Source organism: Eulemur rufifrons, chromosome 17, assembly GCF_041146395.1.
Source record: "Eulemur rufifrons isolate Redbay chromosome 17, OSU_ERuf_1, whole genome shotgun sequence".
In the NCBI taxonomy this organism is placed as follows: domain Eukaryota; kingdom Metazoa; phylum Chordata; class Mammalia; order Primates; family Lemuridae; genus Eulemur; species Eulemur rufifrons.
The window spans coordinates 34862349-34877807 of NC_090999.1; the positions used below are offsets into that span (position 1 = coordinate 34862349).

General features: G+C 39.5%; 2 protein-coding genes across 4 annotated transcripts in view; one reads left to right on the forward strand and one right to left on the reverse strand.

The window, feature by feature from the left end:
* The window catches only part of MTREX (Mtr4 exosome RNA helicase), a 92534-nt gene extending 88503 nt beyond the window's left edge, over positions 1-4031 (forward strand). The window contains exons 26-27 of the mRNA XM_069492635.1: positions 2343-2447; positions 3970-4031. Of these exons, the coding sequence (XP_069348736.1) occupies positions 2343-2447; positions 3970-4022 (158 nt within the window). The 3' untranslated portion in view covers positions 4023-4031. The remainder of the gene's footprint in view (positions 1-2342; positions 2448-3969) is intronic.
* Positions 4032-4464: 433 nt separating this feature from the next.
* The window catches only part of PLPP1 (phospholipid phosphatase 1), an 87481-nt gene continuing 76486 nt past the window's right edge, over positions 4465-15459 (reverse strand). For all 3 annotated transcript variants that reach the window (XM_069492639.1, XM_069492638.1, XM_069492637.1), the window contains exons 5-6: positions 5106-5282; positions 4465-4596 (exon numbers count right to left, since the gene is read on the reverse strand). In XM_069492639.1, coding sequence (XP_069348740.1) covers positions 4465-4596; positions 5106-5282 — 309 coding nt within the window. The remainder of the gene's footprint in view (positions 4597-5105; positions 5283-15459) is intronic.

Below are 15459 nucleotides of genomic sequence, written 5' to 3' on the forward strand. Positions count from 1 at the left end.
TGGCATTCAATATATGTTAGCTGCTGTCATTTTTATTAACAGTTATATGGTTGGCTGTTGTCACCACGTCAGTCCCTCATTCCTTTTAATGCCAGGCTCTGGGAAAGCGTAGTCAAGGAAAGACCATGGTCAGTTCCTTACCTCCCATTTCCTTCTTAGTCCACAGTAATCTCATGCCCTCTCACTGAAATTACCACAAGTCACTAATGACTGTCTAATTGCCAAATTCAGAAAACAAGACCCTTCAACTGACTGGAACCTACTTGTCATTTGTTAAAGTATTTATAATATTTTCTTATTTTAAATATACAAACTGAATGTAATTATAAATTGAAATTTACAAAAGTAATATATGTTATAGAAAATTTAGAAAATTCAGATAAATCATTTCTGTGTGAGGTTCTATCATGTAATGTGGTTTAATTCTTAAGCTCTAGAATTTTAGTGCCTGATTCACATCCTGAATCCTGACTCTAACCTTGGTCAAATGATATATGTCACTTCTCTGAACTTCTTTTCTCTCTTTGTAACAGTACTTCTCTCATGGAATTGTGAGGACTAAACAAGAGAAAATTCACATAAAATATAGAGTACAGACCAGCCATAAAATCAGTGCTCAGAAAATGTTGGGCATCACTGATTTTTTCCCAAAACATAGTCAACTTAATTTCACCTTTCCTTGATGCCTGAATGTCTTTATAAACATCGATTACTCTCCTAGAATACAATAAAGCCCTCAGGGTGTGATGTGCAAGGTATCAGTCTTGACCCTAGTGTTTGATGGTTGAATTTTATGGAATTTGTTTCTCTGTTCTGGTTACTGCTTTTTGCTATTGACTCTCATCTAATGAGCTTTCCTGTGCCAGGAGCTAAATAACTGTACAGTTGTCTAGTGGAAACACTGTAATTGAGGACTGGAGGTTTTCTCCAACACTTTCCTCAGCTCACTCTTTTGAACTACGGCTCAAGTAGGTTAACATCCTACATGTAGGAGATGGTATCCTTTTAACTGGGACATCACCATTTCTCTTTTGAAGGGCCTATATGTTGGTGGTGGTCCTCCCCTTTGACCAGTCTCATCCCATAAAGCTACTACTGCCTGAAATAGCATCTTTGTGTTCTCATTGCTGTGGCCCGTAGGTGTGTTCAGAATCTAGACATTTTATCCTTATTGGTCCAGGGCATTGGCATGATATTCCTCAGGCTCCTGGGATGCCCCCTGGAAGAGAAGGTGCTCGGCATGTGCATGTGAACTTCCCGCTGGACTGTGCTGTTAGGTAAACAGCTTATACTTTTGCCCTTGTCCAAGCTCAAATTCCATTCTTTACGAGTTAAATCACTTAGCTGTTTTTCCCCCTTGGGGCACATTGGAACACATGCATAATGTAGATGGCATTAAAAGGTAAGAAGTAACTCTCAACATTAAGCAACGAATATAAGAACTTGATGAATGTTAATGATTTATTCCAGTGTTGCAAGGAGTTAATAAACACCTAAAGTGTGAGTTCATTGTTCCTACAGATTGCATGTTGAGAACTGGTATTCCTAATGCATTGCAGATAATAAAAATGAAGTCCTGAGAGTTTTAAATTCAGGCAGGTAGGGATCTCAGGCCCCTCCTTGCCCAAGTCTGACAAAAGTAAAACTATGTTTACAGCTTCAGCATCAATACAAACACTTTTCTCAGAGAGTCGAGACCCAGAGGAAAATGGTGGTCTCTTTTGCGCTTCCTTGAGGACACACTGCGTAAAGCACTGATGAAAGAGTCTGCGATCAAGAATGAGTGATTGCACCTTTAAAATGACAAATCTGATCTGTTACTTTCCTGCTTAAAACTCTGTTGCATTCTCTCTTCAGGACAGTATGGGCGGTATTTACATGCCTAAGTGGGCCACACTGAGGGTCCTTGAATAGCTGCAGTTTGTCAGGCTTTTCTGCATTGTTTCAGTGGCCTGCCTTTGTCGTTGCCTGACAGAGAGTGCCTCATTCTTACAGACACAGATTGAAAGTCATCTTTGCCAGCCTTCACCCAAAGTTTCTCTCTCCTCTGCTCCCAGGGCATTTTGTTTACCTGCCTTTTTAATAGCAAGTGTCTACACATTATTAATCAGTCCATGTCTGTCTCTACCATTAGTCCAGGGTAGGAATTAAACCTTTCATCTTTGTAGCCTTCCTGACGCCTAGCAGGCAGCCAGTCAAGTTTACTACCTGATTTACTTCATGGGAAATCCCTTTTTACTTATTAATAATTATCCCATGTTCTCCTGCCTTGCCTCATAACAAAAATTCTGCTGTTCCTGATTATTTCCATTTAACAAGTGATTTGTTTCTCTTCTGTCCAGGCAGCATAATTCGTTGTATGAGGCGCCTGGAAGAACTGCTTCGACAAATGTGTCAAGCAGCAAAAGCCATTGGAAACACTGAGCTGGAAAATAAATTTGCAGAAGGTCAGTATCTAATTCATAAGCTTTTTCTAAAAATTAGGCAAATCTTGTGAGACTTGAGCCCTCGACCAAAACCTAGGAGGACATTTTGATGATGTTCACTGGATTGTCACCTAGTGCCATCTGCTAGTGTTTCTGTGACATTTTAGTGTTTGTGTGGGGGAAAAGTTGAGATTTTATATATGTATCATTTACATATACTTATTGTGCACTTACTATGTGACAGTCACTGTTTGAAGCACTAGGGAATTGAGGGGTGGATAAGGTGTTCTGGGGTGGAGGTGGTAGTTGGGCCCTTGATATACTTGAGTGACAGCAAGAGGCCAGTGTGGCTAGAGCAGAGTGAGTAGAGTAGCACTGGTGAGAGGGAGAAAGGAAATGATCGTGTAGCTCTTAGGCCCAGGCTTTTTACTCTAGTGATTGGAGTTTTGGAGCATAGGAGTGTTGTGCTGTCACTTGGATTTTATAATACAAGGTTAATTCCTATAAGAATTATAAAAGACTATGATATATTTATGTATGTTATAATTTGTGTATATATTTATATATTTTTAATATATATATAATTATAATGCTGTTGCATTGGGAGCAAGTCTGTAGAGTAGCAAGGTGGAAGCCAGGAGACCAGATCAAGAAAGGATGGCTAGACCAGGGTGGTAGTGATGAGGCAGTCGGGGCAGGGGGCATAAACATGCTTGTGAATAGCTTTGTCATTTCCAATGAATCTTGACCAAGAAAAAGGACCACAAGTTAAAGCATCAACGAAGGCAACCACATTGTTGCTCCAAGCCAGTTGATGCTAGTGATTTCTGCTAACAACTTAGTGTCTTAAGAAGTTTGTAGAAACGGTTCCACATTATTGATAGAGGCAGGCCTATTTAATCACTCAGGGTTTAAGTGTAGGTATGAAGGTTTTTAAAAATAAGTTATAGGCTGGGCATGGTGGCTCACACCTGTAATCCTAGCACTCTGGGAGGCTGAGGAGGAAGGATTGCTTGAGACTGGTCAGGAGTTTGAGGTTGCTGTGAGCTAGGCTGACACCATGGCTCTTAGGGCAAAAAAAAAAAAAAAAAGGCAGCATTGATTAGGAATAATTCTTTCTTAAAAATAAAAAATATATAAAAGTTATAAATAAAATTTATACTTGTCCTGCCTTAATACAGAAAGAATTTCACATGGTAATTGGAAACATATTAATATAGGTTGAAAATCCAAGCTTTTGGATCAACTCACTTCTTTTGACAGTTTGGTCCTTCCCAGAATTTGTCGTTCTGAACAGTTTTAGACACCACCGTTCCCCATGGAGTACCTCAAAATCAAAAGAACAGAGGCCTGGTTTCTAAGTGTTCCTCCTCCCTGAGCTGGCTGTGAATTGCCCTAGGTGTCCAGCAGATTTTTTTTATTTTCAGGCTGCTCTTTCAACCAGTTTAATCAGGATTGCTGTGCTGTCTTTTTACAACCCCAGTAGAGAGAAGTAGATGTTTTGTGGTCTTGAAAGCTTAAACCTTATTATCTTTTCTCTTAGGGATCACCAAAATCAAGAGAGATATTGTGTTTGCTGCCAGCCTCTACTTGTAAAGAGTCAGCTAAAGGAATGTGGGACTTGAGATTATTCACCACCTGTGTGATTACAGTTGACTACAAATGCCTACAAGTGTTGATTTGCTTCTCCCATCTCAAGAGGGTTATCCTCATTTTAATGTGTATTATTACATTTCAATCAAACATTCTGTGAAAGCATATTACATACACGTTTATACATAAGCATTACATTTTTTTAATAAAAAAATGTATAGGTGGGGCAGTGTTTTGGTGGAAGGCTTGAAATTTTTTAATGAACTCAGAGCTATTAGATAACCATTGTGTTAAATGTAACTATATACACACGATAAAGTGGGCATCCAAGAGGCATAGCAGCAGCAGTCCATAAGGCCTGTACACTGGGAGGAAAGGCATCCTCTTGCCTTCTGGTTGCAATTTTAGAAAGCAGGCCAGCTTCACCTGGGCACCATGCAGCCCTTCAAGGCTGGTGATTGTTCCGATAGTGATTCCCGGTTGTCGGTGTTTCATGCAGAGTTGTATGCGAGTCCTCCTCTTTTCTCTCTTTAAAAGGAGAACTTTTTTCTTTGAAGAAATCTGATACATACACGGCCTATATAGATAGAACAAGTTGTATTTAGAAAAACCATATACAAAGTTGCAATAAGCAGCTTCCTAAAATAAACAAGGTATGTACATTGGAGGGGTACAGTTTAAGGATATAAAAAATTAGTGGCTAATAGGGATTCTCTTTTTAAAGGAGATTATTCCAAATTGAGAGTTGCTTTGCTATGTCTTCAGCAAACAGCTTCATTCTGCCAACACTTAGAGTTATTAACTTCATGTAAATTAGCTTTTTCAATTCATACCAAAAAGAAAACCGTTTATAGCAAGAGCCTTTTACAATAAAAATACTAGGATTTTTTATAACTTGCAAAAGAGTAACCTAGTTTTTACCTGTTGTCTATCCTAAAAATGACTTAATAACACGTGATTCTTACCCACTAGGAATTATTGAACCATAATCTCTGCCTTTGGGTAGTTTTCTCACTGGGGATTTTTTTTTTCTGTTTGTTTATCCAAAAGCTTAGCAATATCAACATGTAGGCCCTGTATACTTACAACTAATATTGCAACCAGAGCTCCTTGAATGAGTCCAGTCAACACATCACTCCAATGGTGTTTGTAGTCAGAAACTCGAGAAAGGCCCACGTAAATGGATACAGCAACCAGACCAAACTGCAGCGTGGGGCGTAAGAGTCTTGCCCAGTCTCCCTTCATCCTGGCTTGAAGATAAAGCTAATAGAAAAGATAAAAGTAAAATATTTAACATATCAACTTAAAACTGTATTTTATATTAAGTGTCACCACACCGCTGAAGGGTTGGCATTTAAATGATTATTAAAGTATTATATATGAAATAAGACTTTTAGGCAAGCATTCTTGTATTAATGACTAAAGATTAATCCTTTTAAACAAAGGGAAAAAACCGGAAAACTGTTGCCCTGGTAACTTCTGTTTACAAGAATTTATTACCAATCTAGCTACACCACCCTTTAAATTGTAAACAAGGCAAGGGTCCTTGTTTATGACTTTCTAGACAGGATTTCATGGGCAGCTCCTCCCCTCACAGTTTAGATTATAACTCTGACTGTCAAAGGCTGGTGTTGTCATCAGTTCCGAGTCTTGGGCTAAAACTGCTGGCATTCTGGGCACAGGCTGCCCTTGCCCTATCTAGTGACTATTTAATTATTTCACCAATTTACTTGAGAGCTCTGCTAGCCTCAAACTATTTAACAGGGCAACTGAGACTAAATAATTTGTACTTATAAATGTATATAATATGCTGCCCAAATAAATAATACAAGTTGTGGTTTAGTCATGATCCAGCAAAGGAGTGTATTTCAATAGCACCTGTACCCGGTTTAAGGTCTTTTACTTACCTATATACTAATCAGACCTGAGAACTTACCTTTCCTGTGTCAGCCTGCCTGTGACTTCAGGTGCATCCCTACCTAACAATTGTTATGTAAGAAACAACTCTTTTAAAGTCAATCTGCTCTCATTAAGACAAATGAAAACTGCCTAATTTCTATCTAATAACAATTTTTAGCATCCACTTTTAAGATTCTGTTCCATAATTTATGACTATAGACTTAATGCAGTCTTCAAATAACCCACATGGCTCTGCCCGTGGCCACTGCCTATTGAAAGTAGCCACACAGATCCACTCCCAGTTCTTTGGGCCCTGCTGCAGGTGTTCAGTTTCCAGCAGCTGGCAAAGACCCAGGGGCTAATTTTATCAGCTGCTTAGTATAAGCATCCTGTTCTAAAAGAGCATACCAGTTGTTTAACTGACTCTGACTCATTTGCTAGTTTAAGTGCTACTACTTTGCTGCGAGTCCTTATTTTTATGGATGCTTAAAGCTATGAAAATAAGTAAGAACCTTGTCTCAGGATTCACTTTATTTCTATCTCCACTGGAAGCTATTTGTTTTAAGGAGAAAATTTCCTTGACTGCAGATGAAAGCAAGGTTTGGATATTATTGTCAAAAGGTTCAGCTGTCCCCATTTGGTTATTTAGCTGCCTTTGATACAAAGTTTAAAAGCATAGCTTTTTCAGACTATAAAAATAAATACCTAGGAATTACAAACACTTATGAATACACGCATCTTAGGGAACACTCTTTGCTTAGGACAAAACAAGAAAAAAATAACTCCAAAACTGACTTAAGCTAGTCCCATTTTGTACTTGCAACCTAAAAGAAACTCAGAGATAGGATTTTCAAGGTCTTTACAACTCAAAACATCCCTCTAACAATATTTTCCTTCCAAACAACCCTGACTTTGATTCCAGGTAGCCTGCAGTCATATGTATTATTTTGCCCAAATTTCTTCCCTAACATCCGAGTGAAAAGAATTACCATTCACTTATGGATCGGTAATCAAATAAGCTCCAATACTTCAGGTGAAACCTTTACCCCTGTAAGTAGCTGGTTTTCTCCTTACACATCTACCCAAGAATAGATGTTTCCCCCGTCAGTAAGACACCGTGGACCCAGGAATTCTTTCATCCTGAGAGGGTTCTGGGATTCCCTGATTGTGGTTCTACAGCCGACCTTTCACTGTAGGCTTTGGCTTCTCTGCTGACTAATGATTGACTTGAGTGCAGTCTCTGGCCACAGAACAATTCTCAGGCCATGGGTGACGCTGGCTGTTTCAATGTGCTTCCTGTGTGCCTGCACCAGGGCCAGGATGCTCCATGTAGCACTGTGAAGGCCTGGCACCTCAGACAGTCTGCTCTTCCTGTGAAGACTTCCATTTCAGGAGAGCCCAAGCAAGTAGACATGCTGAGTTTCTTGGACCTTGGGTCACCTGAGCTCCACAGTGGACATGCCCAGAACTCTGGACTTTGGCTTCTCTCCTCCCATGTCGATAGCCCAAAATCTCCTATATGAGTAGGTTCAACAAAACACAGTGATTTTCTTTCTGTAGCTCCACCTTGATTTTGGGCAAAGCAAATACTTGGTATGACTTCCTTTAACAGGAAGTCTCCATTCCTCCAGCTTTCTCTGCCTCAGAGAAGTTCAATGTCTGAAGCTTCTCAGCACTGTTCTATTACAACTAGCTATAGGGACAGAGCTCACGCTTTAATGACAAATTTAATACTAAGAAGGCTGTGTATCTGTAGGTCCCTGCCTTTACAAACTCCACTCTTCCCCCTTCCCCATATATATGCCACTTGCCAAGTATGTATTCACTAAACCTATCCTAAGTAAGGCATTCGGATGTGTACTTTTTAAGAGTTATAAATAACTTACAGAACTCCTTGACCACTACTGTGTGTGGTATCAAACAAGCTCACTAGCAGTGCCTGTTACTTTCAAATTCCCCTTCTGGGGGAAACCTTCTATTCACAGACAAGTGCGAAGGCAGCCCTATCTGGACCACGCAGCCCTGCCTTCTGAGAGGGCACTCACTAGATGACTTGTACCAGGCCTCCCCCAGAGATCTGCTGGGCTGTGTTCCCCTCTGGAATTTATCCTGGAAGTATGAAGGAGCTCTCTAGTTTTAGAAGTTGTAGAAAGCACCTAATGGATACATGACAGATTATTTACAAAACTAAGGAAGCAAAAGCTATGGTTACTCAAGGAGAGCAAGCCATTTAGTAGAAAACAATGGAGTAGCTTTAAGATGGCTGACTAGAAGAATGTGGTACTCGCCGCCTCCACAAAGTAGAACCAAAGTAGTAGATAAGCATACTTCCAATAGATCACCTAAGAGAGAACACTGGAATTCAAGAGAAGTGGCAGGAAACACCTAAAGCAAGGAAGGAGAGGAAAGCAAGATTGCCGCTTGGCTGGGGAGGCTTCCAATGCCGGTAAAGAGTAGGTGAGTGACCCGCAGTGGTCCACACTCCCAGTGCAGACTCCTGCAATCCGAGCCATTAGGAGAGTCCCGTAACCCACACAGGCCTGGAGACTAACAGGGTACTGCCTGGAGACCATGCAGCTGCTCCAGAGAGGGAGCTCCCAGTCATAAGCAGCTACAAAAGGTGCCATTTTGAGAGCCCAGCCGCCACCAGAATGCATCCTGCCCTGGAGCCCAAGAGTCCCCGCACCTGTACATCTCTGAGCCCCACTGACATCCTCTGCATACAGCCAGAACCACAGCTGGCTGTTGCCACCAGAGCTGAAGTGCAAGCCATTAGCAGTGACCTCACATTTACAAGCACCCTGAGAACAGGCTTTCGCACCCCCTGCCCCCAGCTGCAGGGCCAAAGTGCGGCCACTGCCACCCCTACACCCAAGCATTCTGCCAGAGGCCTGGGAATCACCCTGCCCCTGTCTGCCACAGCCAGTGCCCGTACACACCACTGTGGTGGCCTGAGCACAGGCGCGCCCCCAGCCTAGCTCCACCCCCACCCCAGGTGCCCAAGCATACCATCCAGGGGCTGGGAGATCAACCTCCCTTATCTATCACTATTGGTACCTGAACACTCCTCCTAGGGGTCTGAGGTTGGGCCCACCTAGCCAGCTCCTATCACCACAGCTGACACCCATTCACACGGGCCACCTGCAGGCCTGGGAACTGGCCCACCCAGCCACCCCTGACACCAGCACAGACCACCTGGGAGTCGGAGAGTCACGGACACCACACCCACTGTCCATAGGCCCAAACACTCACCCACCCGTCCAGCCTACTGCTGCTCCTGCCAGCACCTGAGCAAGCCACCTGGAAACTCAGGAACCAGCCTGCCTGGACCCACTAACACTGGTACCAGCATACGCCACCATTGGGCACATGGACAGGCATGCTCGGCCCACTGCTGCCATCACTGAGGCCCTGAGGATTGGCCCACCTAATGTCCCCATCCTCAGCAAGCCACCACAGGAACTAAAAACCACACCCTATGCCACTAAAAAAAATCAGACACTACTAACACTGTTTACGGCCGAAGAAATCATATACAGACTACATTACTACATGCACCCAAAATCAAAACCAAAGTGCCCTACTTAATCAACACCATAGATAAATCTTCAGGAAGAAGCCCTTCCCCTGTGAAAGCAAATTCAAAAAAACTGGAAGAATTGACTATTATACCAGATACACAGATATCAATGTAAGGACACAAGAAACTGAAAAAGCAAGGAAATATGACATTTCCAAAGGAACACAGTAATTCTCCAGCAACAGATTCCAATACAAAAGAAACTTATGAAATCTTGGAAAAAGAATTCAAAATAATGATATTAAAGAAGCTCAGTAAGATACAACACAAATAATACAAAGAAATCAGAAAAACAGTTCAGAATATGAATGAGTTGTTTGCCAAAGACATATAAAAAAGAAACAAACAAATTCTGGAACTTAAGAATTCACTGATGAAATACAAAATACATTTGAAAGCTTCAACAATAGCTTCAAGCAGAAGAAAGAATGTCAGAACTTGAAGGCAGGTCTTTTGAAATAACCCAGACAGACAAAAAGAAAAAAGAATAAAAACGAGTAAGCAAAGCCTATGTGACATATGGGACAACATAAAGCAATCAGATACTCAAATTTTTGTTGTCCCAAAAGGTGAAGAGAAAATGAAAGGGACAGACAACATATTTAATGAAGTAATAGCTGAAGACTTCCCAAGTCTAGCAAGAGATTTAGACATCCAAATACAGGAAGCTTGAGATCCCTAAATACATAAAATTCAAAAAAGGTCTTCTCCATAACACATTATAGTCAAACTGTCAAAAGTCAAAAACAAAGAATTCTACAAACAGCAAGAGAAAAGCGTCTAGTCACTTATAAAGGAACCCCCATCAGACTAACCAGGTTTCTAGGCTAGGAGAGAATGAGATGATATATTCAAAGTACAGAAGGGGGCAGAGGAATGTCAGTCAAAGATACTATACCCAGCAAAGTTAGCCTTCATAAATAAAGGAGAAACAAAGTCTTTCCCAGTCAGGTAGAAGCTTAGGAAATTCATCACCACTAACCACCCCTACAAGAAATGCTTAAGGGAGTCCTGCACCTACAAGCAAAAGGACAATGCCTACCATTATGAAAACACACAAAAGTTTAAAACCCATTGGTAGAGCAAACACACAAATAAGGAAGAGAAAGGACTCAAATGTTACCACTACAGAAAACCATCAAACCACAATGAGAAACAGTAAGAGAAAGAAAGGAACAAAGGATATACAAAACAACCAGAAATCAAGCAATAAAATGATAGGAATAGCCATCACATATCAATAACCTTGAATTTAAAGAGATTAAACTTTGCAATTAAAAGATACAGACTGTCTGAATGGATAAGAAAACATGAACCAACTACATGCTAACTACAAGAAACTCATCTGTAAAGACACATTTAGACTGAAAGTAAGGGGATGGAAAAGGTATTCCATGCAAACAGAAACCAAAAGTGGGTAGGAGTAGCTATAATTATATCAGATAAAACAGCCTTTAAGTCAAAAACAGTAAAAAAAGACAAAAATATGATTCAGCAAGAGGAAATAACAATTCTAAACATATATGCACCCAACACTGAAGCCCCCAGATATATAAAGCAAATATTACTAGATCTAAAGGGAGAGACCCCAGTGCAATAATAGGGACTTCAACATCCCACTCTAGGCATTAGATAGATCATCTAGAGAGAAAATTAACAAGAAAACATTAGATTTAAATTACACTTTGGAGCAAATGGACCTACCAGACATTTGTGGAACACTTCATCCAACAGCTAAAGAATACACATTCTCATCAGAACACAAAACATTCTCCAGGATACAAGAGATATTATGCTACAAAACAAGGTTCAACAAATTTCTAAAAATCAAAATCATATCTAGTATCTTCTCAGGAAGGAGGAACTTCAGAAACTGTATAAATACATTGAAATTAAACAACATATTCCTGAATAGTCACTGGGCCAAGGAAGAAATTAAGGAAGAAATAAAAAATTTCTTGAAACAAATGCAAAATTAGAAACACAACATACCAAAACCTTACCAATGCTAAAAGGTAAGTTAATACCAGTAAATGCCTACATTAAAGTGGAAAGATTTCAAGTGAATAATCTAATGATGCACCTCAAGGAAATAGAAAAGCAAGAGCAAACCAAACCCAAAATTAGTAGAAAGACAGAAAAAGAACAGAGCAAAACTAAACAAAATGAAGACTAAAACAAAAATAGAAAGCATCAATGAAATGAAAAGTTGGTTTTATGAAAGATAAACCAATAAACCACTAGCTAGACTAAGCAAGAAAAAAAGAAAGACCCAAATAAAAATCAGAAATGAAAAAGGAAACACTACAACTGATACCACAAAATTACAAAAGATCATCAGAGATTATAATTAACAATGATACACTAACAAACCAGAAAACTTAGAGGACACAGATAAATTCCTCACCACATACAACTTACCAAGATTGAATCAGTAATAAAAAGTCTCCCAACAAAGAAAAGTCCAGGACTGGATGGCTTCACAGCTGAATTCTACCAAAGTTACAGAAAAGACCTAACATAATTGTCCTCAAACTATTCCAAAAAATTGAAGAGAATTCTCCCAAATTCATTCTATGTGACTAGCATTACCCTGATGCCAAAACCAAGTAAGAATACAACAAAAAAGAAAGCTACAGACCAATATCCCTGATCAACATAGACACAAAAATTCTCAACAAAATACTTGCAAACAAGCCTGGTGCAGTGGCTCACGCCTGTAATCCTAGCACTTTGGGAGGCAGAGACAGGAGGAATGCTTGAGGCCAGGAATTTGAGACCAGTGTGAGTAAGATCAAGACCCTATCTCTACAAGAAATAGAAAAATTAGCCAGGCGTGGTGGTGCATGCCTATAGCCCCAGCTACTCGGGAGGCTGAAGCAGGAGGATTGCTTGAGCTCAGGAGTTGGAGGTTGCAATGAGCTATGACGATACCACTGCACTCTAGCCGGGCAATAGAGTAAGACCTTGTCTCACAAAAAAAAAAAAAAAAAGCCTAGCAAACCAAATCCAATAGCACATCAGAAAGATAATAAACCATGATCAAGTGGATTTTATCCCAAGGATGCAAGGAAGTTTCAACATATGCAAATCAATAAACATGATACATCACCTCAACAGGATTAAGAACAAAAACCATATGATCATCTCAACAGGTGCAGAAAAAGCATTTGATAAAATTCAATATCCCTTCATAATACAAATTGTCAACAAACTTGGCACAGAAGGAGCATAATTCAACATGATAAAGGCCATATATGACCACCCCACAGCTAATATCATACTGAAATGGGGAAAGCTGAAAGTCTTCCCTCTAAGAACTGGAATAAGACAAGGATGCCAGTTTTCACCCCTCTTATTCAACATAGTACTGGAAGTCCTAGCCAGAGCAATCAGATAAGAGAAAAAAATAAAAGGGATCCAAATTGGAAAAGAAGAAGTCAAATTGTCCCTCTGTACAGATGACATTGATCTTTTATCTAGAAAAACCTAAAGACTACACCAAAAAATTCTGAGATCTGATAAATAAATTTAGTGAAGTTGCAGGATATAAAATCAACATATACACCAATAACTAACTAGATGAGAAAGAAATCAAGAAGGCAATACCATTTAAAATAACTACAGAAATTAAGTAAAATAAAATACCTAGGAATAAATTTAACCAAGGAGGTGAAAGACCTTTACAATGAAAACTACAAAACACTGATGAAAGAAACCAAAGAGGATACAAATAGAAAGACATTCCATGCTAATGGATCAGAATTAACATCATTAAAATGACCATACCACCCAAAACAACCTACAGATTCAATTCAATCCCTATCAAAATACCAATGTCATTTTTCACAGAAATAGAAAAAAATAATCCTAAAATCTGTATGGAATTAAAAAAGAGCCTGAATAGCTAAAGCAATCCTGAACAAAAACAACAAAGCTGGAAGCATCACACTACCAGACTTCAAAATATAATACAAGGCTACAGTAACCAAAATAGCGTGGAATTAGTATTAAAACAGACACATGCACCAATGGAACAGAATAGAGAACCCAGACATAAATGCACATAATTACAGCCAACTAATTTTTGATGAAGGAGCCAAGAACATACATTGGGGAAAGGACTTCCTTCTTTAATAAATAGTGCTGGGAAAACTGGGTATCCATACACAGAAGAATGAAACTGGACCACTACTTCTCAACTCAAGATGGATTAAAAACTTAACCGTGAGACTCAACACTATAAAACTACTAGAAAAAAACATAGAGGAAACACTTTAGGACATTGGTCTAGGCAAAGATTTTTTGGCTAAGACCTTAAAAGCACAGGCAACAAAAATAAAAAACAGACAAATAGGACTACATTAAACTAAAAAGCTTCTGCATAGCAAAGGAAACAAGAGACAGAATGAAGAGACAATCTGTTGAATGGGAGAAAATATTTGCAAAGTAGTCATCCAATAAGGGATTAACATCCAGAATACACAAGGAACTCAAACAACTCAACCACCAAAAAGAAAAACAAAAAAACAAAATCACATTAAAAAGTGGGCAAAGGACACGAATAAATGTTTCTCAAAAGGAGACATACAAATGGCCAACAGATATATGGAAAAATACTCAGCATCACTAATCATCAGAGAAATGCAAATCAAGACCACAATGAGATAGCATCTCATCCCAATTAGAATGGCTATTATCAAAAAGACAAAAAATAACAGAAGCAGAAGAGGATGTGGAGAAAAGGGAACTCTTATATGCTGTTGGTGGGAATGTACATTCGTACAGCCACTATGGAAAGATAGAAAAGAGGGCCTAATCCAGAGAACTATGCTGAGGGGGATTTGCATTAGTAACTGAGTTTTTTAAAGGGGGAAGCAAAGAGTATTTATTAATACAAGAATTAGCCTGACACAGGAAAATGGATGGGAAAGAACCCTCAGTTAGCTGCCCTGGCCAAAAAGGCTTTCCTTCCTTGCTTAAAAAGGACTGCTCCCTCTACTAACTACTCCTGCTCACAGATGTGAACACTGTCCTGAAATGCTTTCAAGAGTAATAGTCATATTTATAAAGGGAACACCTGAGCCTACCATTAGTGTCATCCCTGCTATTATGTACAGAAAAATAACTCCAGAACAACCGGAAAGGAAGAGACAAGTGGATTTCCAGGAGACACAAATTTAGAATGAATAAGAGTTAACAGGAAAAATAAGACATATACTTCATTAACCTTCACGTTCCTCCTCCTCCCCCGTTTTCATCTATTAAAAGGGACTGTATATACAAACACCACAGGAGGTAACTATGGAGAGGAAGTCTGCCGCAAGGCCCCAGAAGGAAACTATAGCTAGGCCTATCTCTATTTTTCCCTTTCTTCATTAGGAGAAATACTTGAACTTTCTATAGTTGAACTTTTCTAGATGGTGACTCAAAGTAAGAGCTCAGAGCAAATCAAATAATACCACTGACTGTATACAGCCCAGTTTTTAGAAAGGAGAAACAAGTTTAACAATTAGCCTTTAGGAGGACACAGACCAGTGGAACACAACAGAAAATCCAAATACAGAACCATCCTCATATAGTCACCTAATTTTTGACAAAGCAGGAAAGAATATACTCTGGGGACAAGAATCCCTATTCAATAAATGGTGCTGGGAGAATTGGTTAGCCACTTGTAGAATACTGAAACAGGACCCACAGCTTTCACCTCTCACAAAAATCAAATCACGGTGGATAACAGACTTAAACCTTAGGCGTGATACAATCAGAATTCTAGAAGAAAATGTAGGAAAGACTCTTACAGACATTGGCCTAGGCAAAGAATTTATGAAGAAGACCCCCAAGGCAATCACAGCAGCAACAAAAATAAATGAATGGGACATGATTAAATTAAAAAGCTTCTGCACAGCCAAAGAAACAGTCCAGAGAATAAGCAGACCACCTACAGAATGGGAAAAAATT